The sequence below is a fragment of the Myotis daubentonii genome, chromosome 4 (genome assembly GCF_963259705.1).
Source record: "Myotis daubentonii chromosome 4, mMyoDau2.1, whole genome shotgun sequence".
Classification (NCBI taxonomy): domain Eukaryota; kingdom Metazoa; phylum Chordata; class Mammalia; order Chiroptera; family Vespertilionidae; genus Myotis; species Myotis daubentonii.
Genome location: NC_081843.1, coordinates 45,182,988 through 45,199,275, shown reverse-complemented (window position 1 = coordinate 45,199,275; position 16,288 = coordinate 45,182,988). Strand labels below are relative to the sequence as shown.

Sequence of the window (16,288 nt, the reverse complement as noted above, 5' to 3'; positions counted from 1 at the left end):
TGTAGTCACTAGAATATGTGGTAGCATATTCTTCAATGACCTGTCAATAGGTGAACTGTCTTTTATCAGGCTCCGCTTTTTTATATTTTGGTTGAGGAAGAAGCAGGTTGAACCCTAAAGGGTTTGCTTTTGATACGTGGTTCATGCACTCCTGAATAGCTGGCATCTGTTCCCATTTGCTCTTAGAATAGAATATAGGTAGCAGGTATGTGTTTTATAATTTCTACCGAAGGCCTCAGTGTTTTTCTTCTTTATCTGTAGTGAGGCCTCAGAAGGTAGAGATTAGTGTTTAGGAGAAAAAATAGTTTATAAGGGCAAAATCATTTTTTCATCTTTTAAAAATGCTCATTATGTTAGGTCTTGAAAAAAGTTACATTGCATACTTAAAGTAATTTTGGTGTTTTTTTTTTTTTTTTTCCAGGTATACGTAATGCATACTCTAGCAGCCTCACTTTCTGCTTGTATATATCAGTGCCTTTGTGGTAGTCATAACTACAGGTAAATATCCTTGTGAAATTTTAAAATGTGTGCAGCAAACTGATGAGTTTTCAGAATATATATGCTCTTGCTTTGAAAAAACTATACAGCACTATACTTCAAATAATGCAAAAAGCATATGGTTGAAGTGTTGAGTCCTTTTTTTTTCATCTTCGAAATTTTAACTTGTGCCTTTATGGCAAATGAATCTCAAGTAAACCCTTGTCAACATAACTTACTTTATAGCCTTTTATTGATCAGTGCCTAATGCCAGACATCATGATAAGCACTGAGGTAAGTTCTCCTTCCTTAAGGTTACTGTAGTTTGTTACTAATAAATGTGAATGAATGAATGATATATAGTATGGCATAGCACTTAAATGATAAGTACTATAATATGAGGGATAGTACAGAGGAAGGAGTGACTGACTTGGAATCAGGAAAATTTTTACAGAAGAATTGATGCTTATTTTGTTGATGATTTTTCCTCTTTAAGTCCTAAGTTTTCACTGTAATTCATCTAGGCTTTAAAAAAATATTGTTTAACACTCAGGGGTCTTTCTGTGTCTTTCTTTAGTTCTTTTCCTTTCCTGTTAGACAGATATTAGAACTTATGGGTTCCTCTTATTTTTCTTTTAGCTTTCACTTGTTTCTTTTTTTTAATTTTAATTTTATTTTTTATTATTTTCTCTACTTTTCCTTTGTTTTCCTGTTTTTGTTTGTTGCTTTATTTTCTATTTCTTTTCACATTATTTTTCCATCACTCTATTTTAGTTTATTTTTATTTGCTATTTTATACCATTTTTGAAGTCAAATTTTTTGTAAATTTATTTTTTTTTTCTTGTTCTCTTTCCTCTTATCCACCCATCCCCTTTCTACTTCCTCTATACTGAACTGAGATCCTCCCCATATTCATCCAACTTTTAACCTTATCTTCTATATATAAGCTCAGCATCTACAGATTCTGCCCCCACCCTCTTTGCTGGGGGTTTGTATTTTTTTTTAAATTTTTTAATTATAATTATTTCTGTTTGTTTGTTTATGTATTGGTTCTGTGGTGTTTTCCCCATATATATATATAATATCCTTTTCTTCCTTCTTCTTTTCTCTCCTATCTTTTTCACTCTCTTCGATATCATTTATGCTCTCTTTACTCGCCCCTAATTTTGTTTTCCCAGTTGATCACTTATAGTAGGGTTATTATTGTCGTGAGTACATTCGTGCTTTGGTCCCTTTGTGTTGTGTCTTGTCGAGGTGAATTTTATCCTGTCTGGCAGCTTTTACTTGTTTCTTACCTTTATTTCTTTTTTCTGCTTTTCAGGAGAAATCCTAGCTTCTTTTTCTAGACACTAATTCATTCTTCAGCAACATCTTATCTTTTATTAAGTCTAAGTGTTTCATTTTTTAAGACCTCTGTTGATTTTAATAGCAATATTTATTATAACTTATTGCCTTTATTTATTGATTTTTGTTTAACCTGTCTGAAGATAAAGCATTTTTCTTAATGTTCTGATAAGTCTGCTTCCTCAGGTACAGGTCTTTCACTGAGTTTTTTGTCTCTTACATGATGTCAGCCTTCCTTGGTACTGATTTTTTTTAGTCTGTTTATGTTATAAATTATGTGAATTTTCCCATGGGTAATCTTAGCTTACTACTCTGGTTATGTATTTCTAGGTTTGCTTTAACTTGATTTTTTTTTTTTTTACTCTGATCCTGCAAGAGTTCATTTTCTCGTTATTAAGTATAACTTTACTTTCACCAACATATTTTTATCTTTCTTATATCCATTTGCTGTAATGGGATTTTTTTGTTGTTACTCTGCCATCTTGTACTTGGAAACTAAAGCAAGAGAAACTATTTACAAATGCATCAAAATGCTATCATTAATAAGACTTACTAATCAGAACAGGTCTAAACAATTAAATGTTCTTTATAAATATCATATTCCCTTACTTAATGCACAATACAGAAATTTGACAGGTTAGCAAAATGTTATGTATTTTAAAAAATCTTAAATTTTCTGTTATATTTCATAGTCTGTGTCAAGCTGCAAGTTATTTTGTTCATTCATCTGTTTAAAGTGCCATTTACTTGGGGAAGCTTACCCTGAATTCCCAAATTATGTGAAATTCTGTCTTTTGCTTTCATGGCACTGTATTGTATAGATTTTGTCCTTAAAAACATTGTGGTAAAATTATTTGTGTCTGATTTCCCTATCAGGCTGTAAATTTCATGGGAGACACACACTATGTTTTTTATTATATGCCTGGAACTTGGTGCATATACTTGAAGTAATCTAACCTGATGTAGGATAGACTAGCCATTAAATATTAAATTAAACCTAAATTGACTTCGTTTTCAGCCAAATAACCTTGTTTTAAAGTGTAATGTATAAGCTTGCTATTTGTGGTCAATAGTAATTCAGTTTTCTCATTTGTACATATTCTATATCTTCACTAAATAAACTTAAAACCTATCACATGTTTTAATTTAAAAAATTTGTATATTTATAATTAAAGGATACTTTATTTTAATATAGCACTTGACTATAGAATATAGTGTAGATGTAATAGTAGTATAACTGATAACAAAAATTTATACTTAAGGTACCCTAGAAGTTAGATCTAAAACATGGAATATTATGTGAAGATCATTTTAGATCTGTATATTATTGTTGTTATTGTGGGCCATTGTAGATTACTATTACTTAAATGTTTTCTTCTCTTAGCTCATTTCAAACAAATCAGTTTACTGGAATGGTGTATCAAACAGTACTGCTTCCCCATCGGCATTCTTTGAAAACAGGAAGCTTAGATGAAGCAATAACTCCTAATACATCACCAGCTCAGTGGCCAGGTATAAATAATTTATATGTGTATGAGTTTTTCTTAGCTTGAATTTAATCAGATGAGGAAAAATTAGGTTTGCTTGGGTTTTGCTATATGATAACCATTATTAAATATTTTTTAGAATTGATACCAGTTCAGCATTCTCCACTCATTACAAATTATGCAGTTACTTAATTTTAGTATTTACTTCATCATTATATTAAAGTAACTCAAATGTTTTGTTATATTACTTTTTATAATTTTGCAGAAAAATATTTATCATAGCAATTATATTTTATCTATCATATTTGTTTTTTTTATTTTCTAATATATTTTCACTAATTTCAGAGAGGAAGGGAGAGAGAGAGATAAAAGCATCAATGATGAGAGAGAATCATTGATCAGCTGCCTCCTGCATGCCTCCTACTGGGGATGGAGCCTGTATCCTTGGCATGTGCCCTGACTGGAAATCGAACCATGACCTCCTGGTTCATAGGTCGATGCTTAACCACTAACCCACACCAGCTGGGCTGGTTTTTTTTGAATTTTTTTTCAATCCTCACTCAAGGAGTGGGGATATTTTTTCACTGACTTTTTTTAGAGAGGTGGAAGGAAAGGAGGAAGGGGAGAAAAAGAGGAGAGAGAACAACATTAATGCGAGACACATCGATTGGTTGCCTCCTGCATGCACCCTTGGGTGGGTGGTGGGTGGGTGGGGGGAGCGTGGGATTGAACCTGAAACCCAGTGTATGTCCTTGACCTGAGAATTGAACCTGGAAATCTAACCTGTGACCCTCCAGTGAGCAGGCCTACACTCTAACCACAGAGCTATGCCAGCCAGTGCTTATCTATCATATTTGAATCAGATTACAGATTTTTAGTGTTTCTCTAAATTGAATGAAAGCTCAGAATTATGCATTAACCAATAGTGACCTCTACTCATCTATGAATTTAGAGAAGAAAATGTTTTAATCCTAATGTAATAAAGTTTTTTTTAAAAATTAGAAAATGTAGTTAATTTTTTATTTTTAAAATTTATCATCAGTGGTATGTGTTTGTTGTTTTTCTAGGAATAACTTCTCTAATTCGACTTTTGAATTCTTCTGGTGAGGAAGCCCAGTCAGGGCTTACAATTTTGCTCTGTGAGATTCTCACAGCAGTGTATCTTAGTCTCTTCATCCATGGTTTGGCAACACATTCTAGTAATGAACTATTTCGGATTGTGGCACATCCTCTAAATGAAAAAATGTGGTCTGCTGTATTTGGTGGAGGTGCATGTCTTTCCAGCAAAGAACAGACACACTCAAAAGCATTACCCGGTTAGTTTTTTATTTGTTTTATCTGTTGTTGTTCATTAAAGACTGAGGCTTCATTTATTTATCAGAATGGTAACTTCGTCAAATGTAAATACATTTCAATTTACTTATAGAAAGATCTTGATACAGACCATATTCTTAAATTCTGAACCAATATTTTTATAGTGAAAATGCATTATAAAGTTACTGGTGCAATTTCAAACTTTAAGATACTCATGTACCAGTGATTAGGACTATCTAATGTAATTTTCTTTGATCTTTTACTATTGAAATTTTCATTTGTTGAAATAATGCATAACATTGGTTTTTGTTCTATCCCAAATACAGATTCTCTCTTCTTTCTTTGGCAGGAAGGCACTTTGCTATGCCTAGCCCCCACCAGGTAGTGGTATTCTCCATGGAATGTGTGGGCTTTTCCAAAGCTTTTTCAGCCATCAGTTCTCATAGCCCTCCCAGTCTTGCAGGCAAGATATTAGCTTTAGAAATAGGCTTCTACAGTCCAGCTTGCTTTGTGTTGTTTTGGAGGGGTTTGGGGTACAGTGGGCCAGTTTTGTTTTGTTTGGCACTTACTATAGAAAATTGAAAATTTATTTTAAGCAAGCCATATTTTTGATTTAAAACATGATTAGCATATTTGAAAATCATTTCTGCATTTTCTTTTTAAAATTCTTTATTTTGATGTTTTCTATCCCTTACACTTTAACATATTTTTAAATGTGTAGAGATAAAGAAATGTCACTGCTAATCATGCCAAATCGAACTATGGCTTGAAATAATAGGAAAAATTTTCAGATGACGCTGCTTCGTGTTTTGCATATTATGATTCTGGACATTAGGGGTTTTGGATTTCTAAGTGTTCCTTAATACTATGAAAAGTAAATATTTTAAACAATTGTATCCTCTTTTCTGAACTTTCTAACATTGAAACTATATGTGTTTATTTAAAGATAGAAACACCACACTTTCTTGACTTGAAAAGAATCTTCATAATGCTTCTGCCTTTTTAAAAAGTTTTCTTTTTGTAATTTATTAGCCCATTTAAAAGCCCATTGCTTTTAAATTTAAAAAAATATTCTAATTTTCATAACTTTTATAATTTTTAAAGAAATTACCCTGCTTTATTTTTTGATATGGATAAAAAAAAAAGACTAATAGGGAGTAATATTTATACCTCTATTGAGATTAGTATTAAATAAATAATTGGCAGATTAATTTTTGCACTGTTTTTAGTGTGTTGTAAGAGAAAAGCATTTGTTAAGACTGATCTTATTAATGTGAAATGTTAAAAAGGGATAAGTTTTTACTATGGAATATCCATATACCTGTAAAAATTAAAAATGCATTCTTACTGGCTAGGTATTAGGTCTCAGTTCCAACCATTTTTGCTGAACACAGATATATAAAAAACCTTCCTAAAAGCCCAGGTTGTTCTTTGTTTAGCCATTCAGATTTAATTGTTTCTAGACAGAAATATCATTACATAAATTATCTTTCAAGTACACCCTACCATAAATACTGTCATAAATTATATCCTACCACTGGCAGGCAAATAATATAGAATACTTAAAACATGGTTCACTTAGTGGTAGGGCTGGTTGTAGCCACATCTAGGTTATGTGATGCTCATCTGTTTTTGAGAACCCACAAACTATTCTGAATACAACAGCAACTAAAGCAGCATTTATAGAAGACATGAATTACATGATTCACCAGTTTGCTAACCAAAAAATAGGGGTACTCACTGAATGGTGAAGCCAAAGGCCTAATGGCCCCAAAGCTGATCTAGCTTGAGAAGGAGTGGGTAGAAAAAGAAAGAAAGACGTAGAAAAACAGAGATAAAGGGGGAAGAGGTAAAAACAGTAGAGAGTAATTAGAAGCAGCAGTCCAGTGAAGCAGAATCAACTGACAGTTGGAGAGAGAAAATCTGAGAACAGAAAGTCAACCAAAACTAGAAACAAGTAGGAGTGCCTTTCAACATAAGGCAGAGTTCTGAAATCTCCATTTTTGAAAGCAATATTATGTTCTGAAAACTCACCAACTGAAGCAGCACAGCAGCCTGATACATTTTAGGTTGTAAGTAAGCAGTCATGCAGGTTTGAATTACTGTTAAACATAATTATAATATCCCAAGAGTCTAATTGTCCATACATTCAGTATACATTGTTGACCAAGGGTATAAAATAATGTGCTTTAGAAAAATTGCCCTGAGTGCAGCCAAAATTAATATATATGGAGTATATTTTTAAATTTTTACTATACAAGTTTGGCTGAAGGAAAACTGACAAGTCTATAGAGCAGTGGTTCTCAACCTTGGCTGCACATTAGAATTACCTGGGACAGAAATCAGGATTTTAAGAAGATTCTCAGGTGATTCTAATGTTCAGCCAGGGTTGAGAACCACTGCTATAGAGTATTTCATTTTCCTGACAGCTTAATCAGTGTTAAAGTATGGTATATTCAAAACGAAATAAATGCTTGGAACCCCTAAAAATCTGTGTTTTAATAAACTTGGTACTATGAGAGTAATTTAAAAGTCACTATTTTCTTGTTCTGGTATAAATCTTCATTTTAATTTTCTTTGAAATAATGGTCTCATAAACTAAATTATATTTCTAGAGAATGTTTATTACAGTCAGTGTACTAATTCTTTTAGTGACTTAAAATTTAATTATGACATACACTTTGTAATATAAGACAATGGTAGATGATTTTAATTAGATGTTAGCTTGGCAGACAAAATTCTTAACCAACATGTTAATGTATATATATCAGTAGTCTATTTTTAAAATAAGTTTAATTTGCTTTGTGGACTTCAGTTATATGTTAATGAAGGGTTTATTATTTTCTAATTAATTAAAATTATAGTGCAGGTATATGTTCATGGAGTTTAAAGTAGACTATCAACTGAGCAATAGAAATTTTCAAAAAATTACCTTTTTTCTGCTAACAGTTAGAAATCCATACTTTTGCTTTTCATTGCGTATTTTATAGCAAATAAAAATATTTAAAGATTTTTTTGTTTTGTTATAATATTTGAAATTAACAAGAATTGTGAATTGTTTATCTTGATAAATTTATAGTAATGATTTTTAATGTCTCCAAATTGAGAATGAAATGTAAAATGAGTATTTGTGGTAAGCATGTTATTTTTTTTCATTTTTACCATGAAACTGCTAATGATGTTCTAGATATTTTAAAGTATATTTTTGGTATTTGGTTATTTATACTAAATACAGATCAGAAAATACAGATGTTTTGCTTTTTCCCATTTTATTTGTATAAAATAAAAGTTGTGTATTTAGTATTTAATGATTGTGTATCCTATCTAATAAAAGAGTAATATGTAAATTAGCCACCACTCCATGACAAAAGATGGCGGTGCCCATAGTGGCCGGTGTGGGACTCTGGCGGCGTCGCCTAGCCGCATGGAGGGAGAGGAGGGGCTTCGGGCCGGAGGCCAGGACGAGGGACGCTGGTGTCGTTGCAGGCTGGGCTGAGGGGACCCCCTCTTACCATGCACAAATTTTGTGCACCAGGCTTCTAGTTTACAATATAAAATAAAATCAACTATTGAAAATATAGTTGAATATGCCAAACACTTGTAATTATCTGATGCACTGCAAAATAACTAGTTTTACTAGGAAAGGGAATATATTTTTTGGTTAGAATCCTTGGACAGACTTTTCTATGAGGGCCATATGGTATAAATTTTAAAGTTTAAAAAGCATTAGATTCATTTCATAACTACAGGGGAAGGCACATACTTAGATAATAAAGGTAGAGGAAGCATAGAAGGTTAAAAAAACACTAAGACATGCACATGTGTAAAATTTTACAGATAAATTTTTTTTATGAAACATCTCAGCTCTTACCTAGACTCCCTCATTCTTACTGAAATTGAGCATGTGATCTCTATGTCCAATCCCATTTTCTAATATATTCTGGCAGTCCTAAGTACTGCAGCAAAATAGCTTTAATGTATTTTCTGTATTATAAATTTTTAATGTGGTCAAAAACATAAAATATACTATCTAAACTATTTGTGTACAGTTCAGTAGTAATAAGTACTTTCACATTGCTGTGAAACAACTCTCCAGAACTTTTTCATTTTACAAATTTGAAACTTTATACCTATTAAACAACTTCCCCTTTTCCCTTTCACCATCCTCTGCTAACCACCATTCTACTTTCTGTTTCCATGAATTTGACTACTTTTGTTACTTCATATAGGGGAGTCTTACAATATTTGTATTTTTGTGATTGTCTTTTTTCACTTAGCATAATGTCCTCAAGGTTCATCTGTGTTTTAACATGTGGCAGGATTTCCTTCCTTTGTACACCTGAATAATATTTCGTTGTATAGACAGGTTGTGCAAAAGCAGGTTTACATTTGTGAGTACATGAAACACAGTTTATTGTTATTTATAATTATTATATTATTTTTCATACAAACAACTATAAACCTACTTTACCCCACACTGTATATACTCCATTCAAATTTTTAATAAGTCTGTTGAGTTTTAGCTGAAATGCTATAGACAGAACCATATTGTAGCCAGCAGGGTGATTGAAAAGTAGCACTCGAGGGCAGTTATCTCCAGATTTTTTTAATTGCATAACCCTATCCTTGAAACATGCTTGAGCAAAACCCCAAGATATGTACATTATTTATCTATAAATAACATGTACTGTTGTTGATCCAGATAGTAAACAGCGACAATTTTTATTTTCTTGTTCCCTTCTCTTTTTCTTCTGCCTGCCCTTTTCCTTCTTCCTTCCCCTTGTACCTTCTTTCCCTCAACCCCCTTCTCTTTTTTCTCCACCACTCCTCTCTTCTTTTCTCTTTTCCCTTCTTACCCCTTTCCTCCTCTTTGCTTTCTCCTTCCCCACTTGTACTTATTAAAAAAATAAATCTGAATATTTTCCTTCCATATTTCAATGAACCATTTTGACACCAACTGCTTTGGAGACTACCTTGCTCTGTGGTTTGGAGACACAGATCACTGCTTTCTGTTAAGAAACTCATCAGTTCATTTTTATGGACATTTATGAAGCAGGTTCACTGTGTGAAGTATTGATCCTAGTAAGATCTTAAGAGTCAATAGTCTTGGTAAAATCTGATAATATCGCCTGCCAGACTTTATTTTATCATTAATTTTATTCTTTGAAGATTAAGAAGTACCTTAAATTCACTGCTTATTTAATCTCCTGATTTTGTCTTTTCCTTTTATGAGCATTTGAAGTTTACTTGTAAAATCATGTTTTACATAGAATTTTGAGAATTTGTTTTATACTTAATTTATGTTCATATACATTTGTAGTACACCCTTAATAATAAAGGAGAATGAATATATTTCTCTTAGGAGACCTTTTAGACTGAATTACCTTGCTGAAGGGAAGAAATCTATTTTATTTTAAACTTATATGACTTTTATCTTCTCCATATCTGTTGCTTTCAACATAAAATGTTTTAAATCATCAATTAAGTTATTTAACACCACCTCCCCCCCAAAAAAATATTAATTTGGAGCTAAATTTGAAGGTCCAGGATATATGCCTCCTGAAGCTTTATGCACACTCTGGGACACTCATGAATAGCCCTATGGATAAAGGTGCCTTAGATTGAGGAGTGGAGAATGAGATGGTTCTGCTGGTTACTCTGAGGTCAGTTTTTGAAAGAAATAACATTTTAATCTAGGTTCAGAATATTAATTTTGTTGTTTCTGATTTTATTTAATTATTATTATTATTATTATTTAATCCTCACCTGAGGGTATTTTTCTATTGATTTTTAGAGAGAGTGGGAGAGAGAGGGAATGGCAGAGAGAAATATCGATGTGAGAGAAACACATCAATTGGTTCCCTCTGCATGCACCCACCAAGGGCCTGGGCTGGGGATGCGCCTGCAACTGAAGTATATGCTCTTTTTTTTTTTTTTTTTTTTTACTTTATTGATTAAGGTATCACATGTGTCTCCTTATCCCTCCATTGCTCCCCAAACCCCCCCACTCATGTCCTCACCCCCCTGGTGTCTGTGTCTATTGGTTAGGCTTATATGCATGTATACAAGGGGGAGAGATCAACCGAAGTATGTTTTCTTGACCGGAATCAAACCCAGGGCCCTTCAGCCCGCAGGCCGGTACTCTATCCACTAAGCCACACCGGCTAGAGCGGATTTTATTTATAATAATAACCTGGAAAAAAGTGTTAACTTATTAGCCTTCCTTGTGTTTTAATTTTAACGAAAGCAGTATAAATGTGTGGTAAAATTCAGCAGTACAGAAGAACTTAATGATAAAAAACATTGTCTTTCTTACTTCTTTGTATCTCCCACGTCCGTTCCTTATATGTAGCCTCAACCGTTCTCCATTTCTGTTTCAAGTTCTTTGGCGTGTTATTTCCATAATTCTAAGGAAACCACTGCAGAATGTGTTAAGGATGAGGATAGGGCTTCTTGTATGCTCAGTCCACAATCTTGTCATGGAAGCCCACTTTTCAGAAGTACATTCTGTGAATCCAAAGCAACTGAGAAATTTATTTTTTGAATTCATAAGTTCTGTATCTCAAGTTCCTTTTTTATTTTTATTTTTATTTTATTTTATTTTATTGCTTACAGTCTTACAAAGGGTATTACATATGTGTCCCTTTTTTCCCCCCGCCCTTGACAATCCCCTGGCCTCCCCTCAAGTTCCGTTTTACTTCTTCCTGATACTAATTTTTTTCTTCTATTACTAGTAAAGTAGCCATTTACCCCATTAATAATGGAACAGTAGCATCAGTTTTTACCCAAGGAATGGCAGAAGTTTTTGATACTTAATTATTAGCATTTTCAAAAACAAGCAGTGAGTACTCAATAGCCAAATAGTTTCTATTGCTGCCCTTAAGTTTCATGACCACTCTAACCCAATGTGATTTAAGTATAAAATTATTTTAGGTCTGCTGCAATTTGAGGGTGAAGAAGGAGCATCTACCCTAATAACAAGTTACAGACCATTTGTTTGCTAGGAGGCATCATTCAGATTATTTATTTTTTTTGTAGCATTTCAGGTAATACAATATTCAGTAATGTGAACTTGTTTGTCATGCCCCCCCCCCCATTGTCCTTGTTTATTAATAGTGTGGTTTTTTTAAATATATTATATTGATTTTTTACAGAGAGGAAGGGAGAGAGATAGAGAGTTAGAAACATCGATGAGAGAGAAACATTGATCAGCTGCCTCCTGCACATCTCCTACTGGGTATATGCCCGCAACCCAGGTACATGCCCTTGACCGGAATCGAACCTGGGACCTTTCAGTCCGCAGGCTGAAGCTCTATCCACTGAGCCAAACCAGTTTCGGCTATTAATAGTGTTTTGATAAATAGTTTTATACCTCTGGGATTTGAGTCTGTAATTTTAAATATTTTCCCTGAGTGTGGTTAATCTCTTATTTTCATGTCATCTGTCTGGCTTCACAGACTATATCTTAAAATGTTTTCTCATTTTAAAAACCCTCTTATGTTTTGCTTTAAAAAAAAATCTACATTTTTATCACGTTTATTAATTTAGCATTGTTTGAAAATTTTATTTTCCAGGTGATCCCCTAAGCTTTTATGAAGCTGTCTAATTTAAAAACAAAGGCAAAATAGTAATGTTAAAGTTAAATGATAGATTTATCTTAAACCATAGCAAATATTTGAAAAGTAAAGAAAAACAACAACCTTTATATCCTGAATATTTTAACTAGTGAGAATTTGGAAAAATCACTGTTTAAGTTTTAGAATATATGTAAATGTATGCAACAGGTATATTAGAAAGGTGATTATTAATTATCAATTACTAAAAATAAGAACAGAAAAATTATACATTTAATTTAATAGTTCCTTTTAAGCCTTTTGAAAGATTATGTAATAATCATACCACTTTTTAGCCATGCCTTAGAATACTATTTTTATTTAACTTAATTTCCTTTTTCTGAAATAACTAAATTATTCTGTTAAACTGAGCTTGGCTGTAGCTTGATATAATGCATGAGCATGCTGTTTATGCAAGCCAAGTAGCTTCAGACAATAAAACGAAGTTTATTACAGCACAATTATTGCATTCATTTGGGAGGTAAATTCATGCTCACTGGAACCATTGAAGGAGAATATTGATGTGCTTTAATGTGGCGTTGTTTGTCTATCAGATCATGCCTATGTTTAGGAGATCCTTGATTCTTCACTGGTGATTTGTATACTGGGACTTAGTGTTCATTAAAGATTTTCATAACTTGCTTTTCTATGCTAATTCCCTTAATATTCTAAGGTAAAATGCAAAAAGAATACTGTTAAGTGTTTTGAAGTTAAAACAATAGAGATTACATTTTCTACCTCTTTGTTAATCCATTGACTAGAAAATTCCATCTTCAAACCATTCCTAAAAGTCTGAGTCAGTTTAATTAAATAGTTATGTGTTTGAATTTTTAAATTTTCATTGAAAATATAGTTTTATATGTAGATAAAAGGCCAGTGATTACTGAAGAATCTCCTGAGTTGTTGTCTTTAATTAACATTGACATCCATGATATTCTTTTTTGTTACCATGATGTTCTTAAAAAAACAAAACAGAACAATGTAGATAATTTCCTATCATGTGGGGGCTCATTTACAAGCAGATATTACATCCTACTGCCTACATATACAATGCATAAGTCAACAGAGAGTGAGATAAATTCAAGGTAGTTTTTGTCTCACTTCCTCTATCAATTTCCTTACCTTACTATCATAATAAGCTCAGTTTTGTGTGTGTACTTACGTATAGTTAGCCATAGGTCTTACACAATGACAATAGTACTTACTTAGTAATACTTTACTGTGTTCTTATTAGTGTCCTCACTAGTGGAAGAAGGAGAGAAGCAGAGCACGCGTCTTAGGCCATCAAAAGCATCTGGCAGAGAATCTACCCCACTGACGACCTCCTCACCGCCAGTGAGCCAGGAATCATTGACAGTGAAAGAGAAGTTCATCCCACCTGAGCTCAGCATCTGGGACTATTTCATAGCCAAGGTAATGAAAGTGCTGTCCAGATCAATATTTACGCAGTTAAGTGGAAATGAAAGTGTTTAAAATTAGTGTAATTGTTGGTGCTTCAAAATATTTTCCCATTGTGCTTTAGAAAATTTTCATTTTATCAGACTACATTCCCCCCCAAAAACAAATATTTGCCTATATTTCCAACCAGTTTTTAAGGCAGTTCCTTGCTAAGTTATAATTTTTGCATTTTATGTAAAGTTCATTTATTAAGATGAAAAGATAAATTAGTTAACACCTTAATACCAATGTACTTGGTAGTAATTAAGGAATCAAATCCATCAGAAGTTAAACTGCCATCCATATTCTCATTTTTTTTTCTATATTACAGGCAGTCCTGCATTGGTTGATATACACAAATTTCATCTTTTTAATTATATAACATTAGCTCCTCAACAATATGATTCAGGTTTAAGTTACCACAGTATATTAAGTGTGAGTAATAACATCAAGTACAAAGTTCCCTGCTAGCTTTTCAATCCACAAATTACAATGAAAATAACAGATGTACCTCATGATCAGTGACTAATCACAGCAGTTCTTTCAAAGTCTGCTGGTGATTGGTCATTTAGTAACTGTTGTTCAGTTCATACATAGACAGGAAAAGGGGTTGTGTCCTGCCTCCTTGTCTCCCATTATAAACCCAAGTGACATTTTGTAAAATTGGATAATTAGAAGAGGGAATTGACTAACATTGATGAAAAGGCAACAAAAAATATGAAAAGTGATAGTACTAGAAGTGAAATTCAAATCAAATGTAAAGTTATAGAAAAATTAGCTAACTTTGGAATTATTGACTTTACTGTTATTTAAGAGACTCTAGATCTGCAGCTAGAGAAATCTAGTTAAGGCCAACTTATCAACATAAATGAGGAAAATGTGACAAAAGGATGAAGATGTTCCAGAGATAGCGAAATGAGCAAAAAACAAACAAACAAACACCTTCCTGTTAAAGGAACTCTGGGTAATATTTCACAACATTGAAAGCACAAAGCATAAAATGTTGGAAGCTAATACAGACTTAGATACGTTTATGACAGTTTGCCAAGATTAGAAAAGATGCTTTGTACTGTTAGAAGGCAAGTACTCAGTAAATTTTTTCCCCAAAAATATAAAGTACTTTAATTCTCAATGTTTCTAACATTTTACAGTGTATAAAATAAAAATTATTTTTACTATTTTTTATTTTCCTAGCTGACCGTAAGAGTTTCTAGTGTTTTGAAAATATTTTTAATAGTCACAAAATCTTGTAATTTTCCACTGATTAAGATTGCTTTGCATGGCTCCAGCTTGCTTAGACATTTTTATATTCCTGCACTACATGCCAAGCAAGAACTACCTGTATATGTCTTCTCCTGTGATCAGACAAATTTCTTATATAAGCAGCGGTTTTTATTTTCCTCTTGTCTTTTATGCTTCATTATAAAGAAAGACATTTGCACAGTCATTTATTCATTGAACAAATGTTTACTAAGCACTTATTTATATGGAAATGTCTTTGTTTCATCTTCATTTTTGAAGCATAGATTGCTGGATATAGGGTTCTTGATTAACATGTTCTTCTTATACCTGGATCTTCTTGTTAAATTTCTGATTGGTCTGTTCTTGCCCCAGTCTGTATCACAGCCTCAGGATAGATGAGATGTTAGCTTTCCCTAAATGTTTACTGCTGAGATATCTGTAGTTTTTTACAGTGTCACTGGGTATGGAATTTTTGTTAAAGTTAGCCTCCCTTGGTCATGAAGCAGAGTTCTTAGTCCTCACAGACTGCCCTTCTGGCCCTGATAGAACAATTGTACCACCGAGTGGCAGGGGTGGGGATGAGGGTAGCCCCTGTCTAAAATGCCAGATTCTGACTGTTTTACAGAGATCCAGTAGATATTTCTTATATATTTTTAATGTGTTATATGCATTTGGTCACTTTCCAATACCTTTAAATGATTGTTTTTGACAATTTTATGCAGTTTTATTTTCGCTTTTTGGGGAGAAGATTTACCAAACCTCTTTTACTCAGCTATTCCAGAAGTTCTGTCCTCCCTGCTATGTTTCTTTATTTGGCTTGTATAACTTTTCAAACTTCCCACATCTCTTTCATTCTCATTGTTAATTGATGACCTCATATCTTAAGTCATTAAAAAATAGAATTAGACAAAATTCTTTTATCATCCTGTCATGAAGCTCTAACTGTGTTTCCTTTCAGCATCTTCTTTCCTCCTGTTATTATGAAGAGTCCTTCCTATCAAAGACTCCATTTCTCTTCTGAATCCCATGTTTGCTTTTCTTCTATACTCTTTGCTTTGCGTTCAGTTCTCTCCTCTCCATTGGCTCCTTCCATTAGGGCAGAAATGTGCTCTCCTGTTTCCCATTCCAAATCCTGCTTTAATCCCCCAAATTTTTCAGCTATTCCATTTCTCTGCTTTCTATTTTTTTTTAATATGCTTTTATTGATTTCAGAGAGGAAGGGACAGGCAGAGATAGAAACATCAATGGTGAGAGAGAATTATTGATCGGCTGGGGATTGAGCCTGCAACCTGGGCATGTGCCCTGACCTGGAATAAAACTGTGACCTCCTGGTTCATAGGTTGATGCTCAACCACTGATCCATACTGGCCAGAC

At 33.1% G+C, this 16,288-nt stretch overlaps 1 protein-coding gene across 6 annotated transcripts in view; it reads left to right on the top strand.

Moving 5' to 3' along the window:
* The window catches only part of DMXL1 (Dmx like 1), a 166,759-nt gene that overhangs the window by 93,562 nt on the left and 56,909 nt on the right, over positions 1-16,288 (top strand). For 3 of the 6 annotated variants that reach the window (XM_059693800.1, XM_059693801.1, XM_059693804.1), the window contains 5 exons: positions 422-498; positions 3,206-3,333; positions 4,376-4,624; positions 4,972-5,085; positions 13,470-13,648. In XM_059693800.1, the coding sequence (XP_059549783.1) occupies positions 422-498; positions 3,206-3,333; positions 4,376-4,624; positions 4,972-5,085; positions 13,470-13,648 (747 nt within the window). Of the gene's footprint in view, positions 1-421; positions 499-3,205; positions 3,334-4,375; positions 4,625-4,971; positions 5,086-13,469; positions 13,649-14,003; positions 14,136-16,288 lie in introns of those variants that run through there. The other 3 variants (XM_059693803.1, XM_059693802.1, XM_059693805.1) reach the window with 2 other exon arrangements.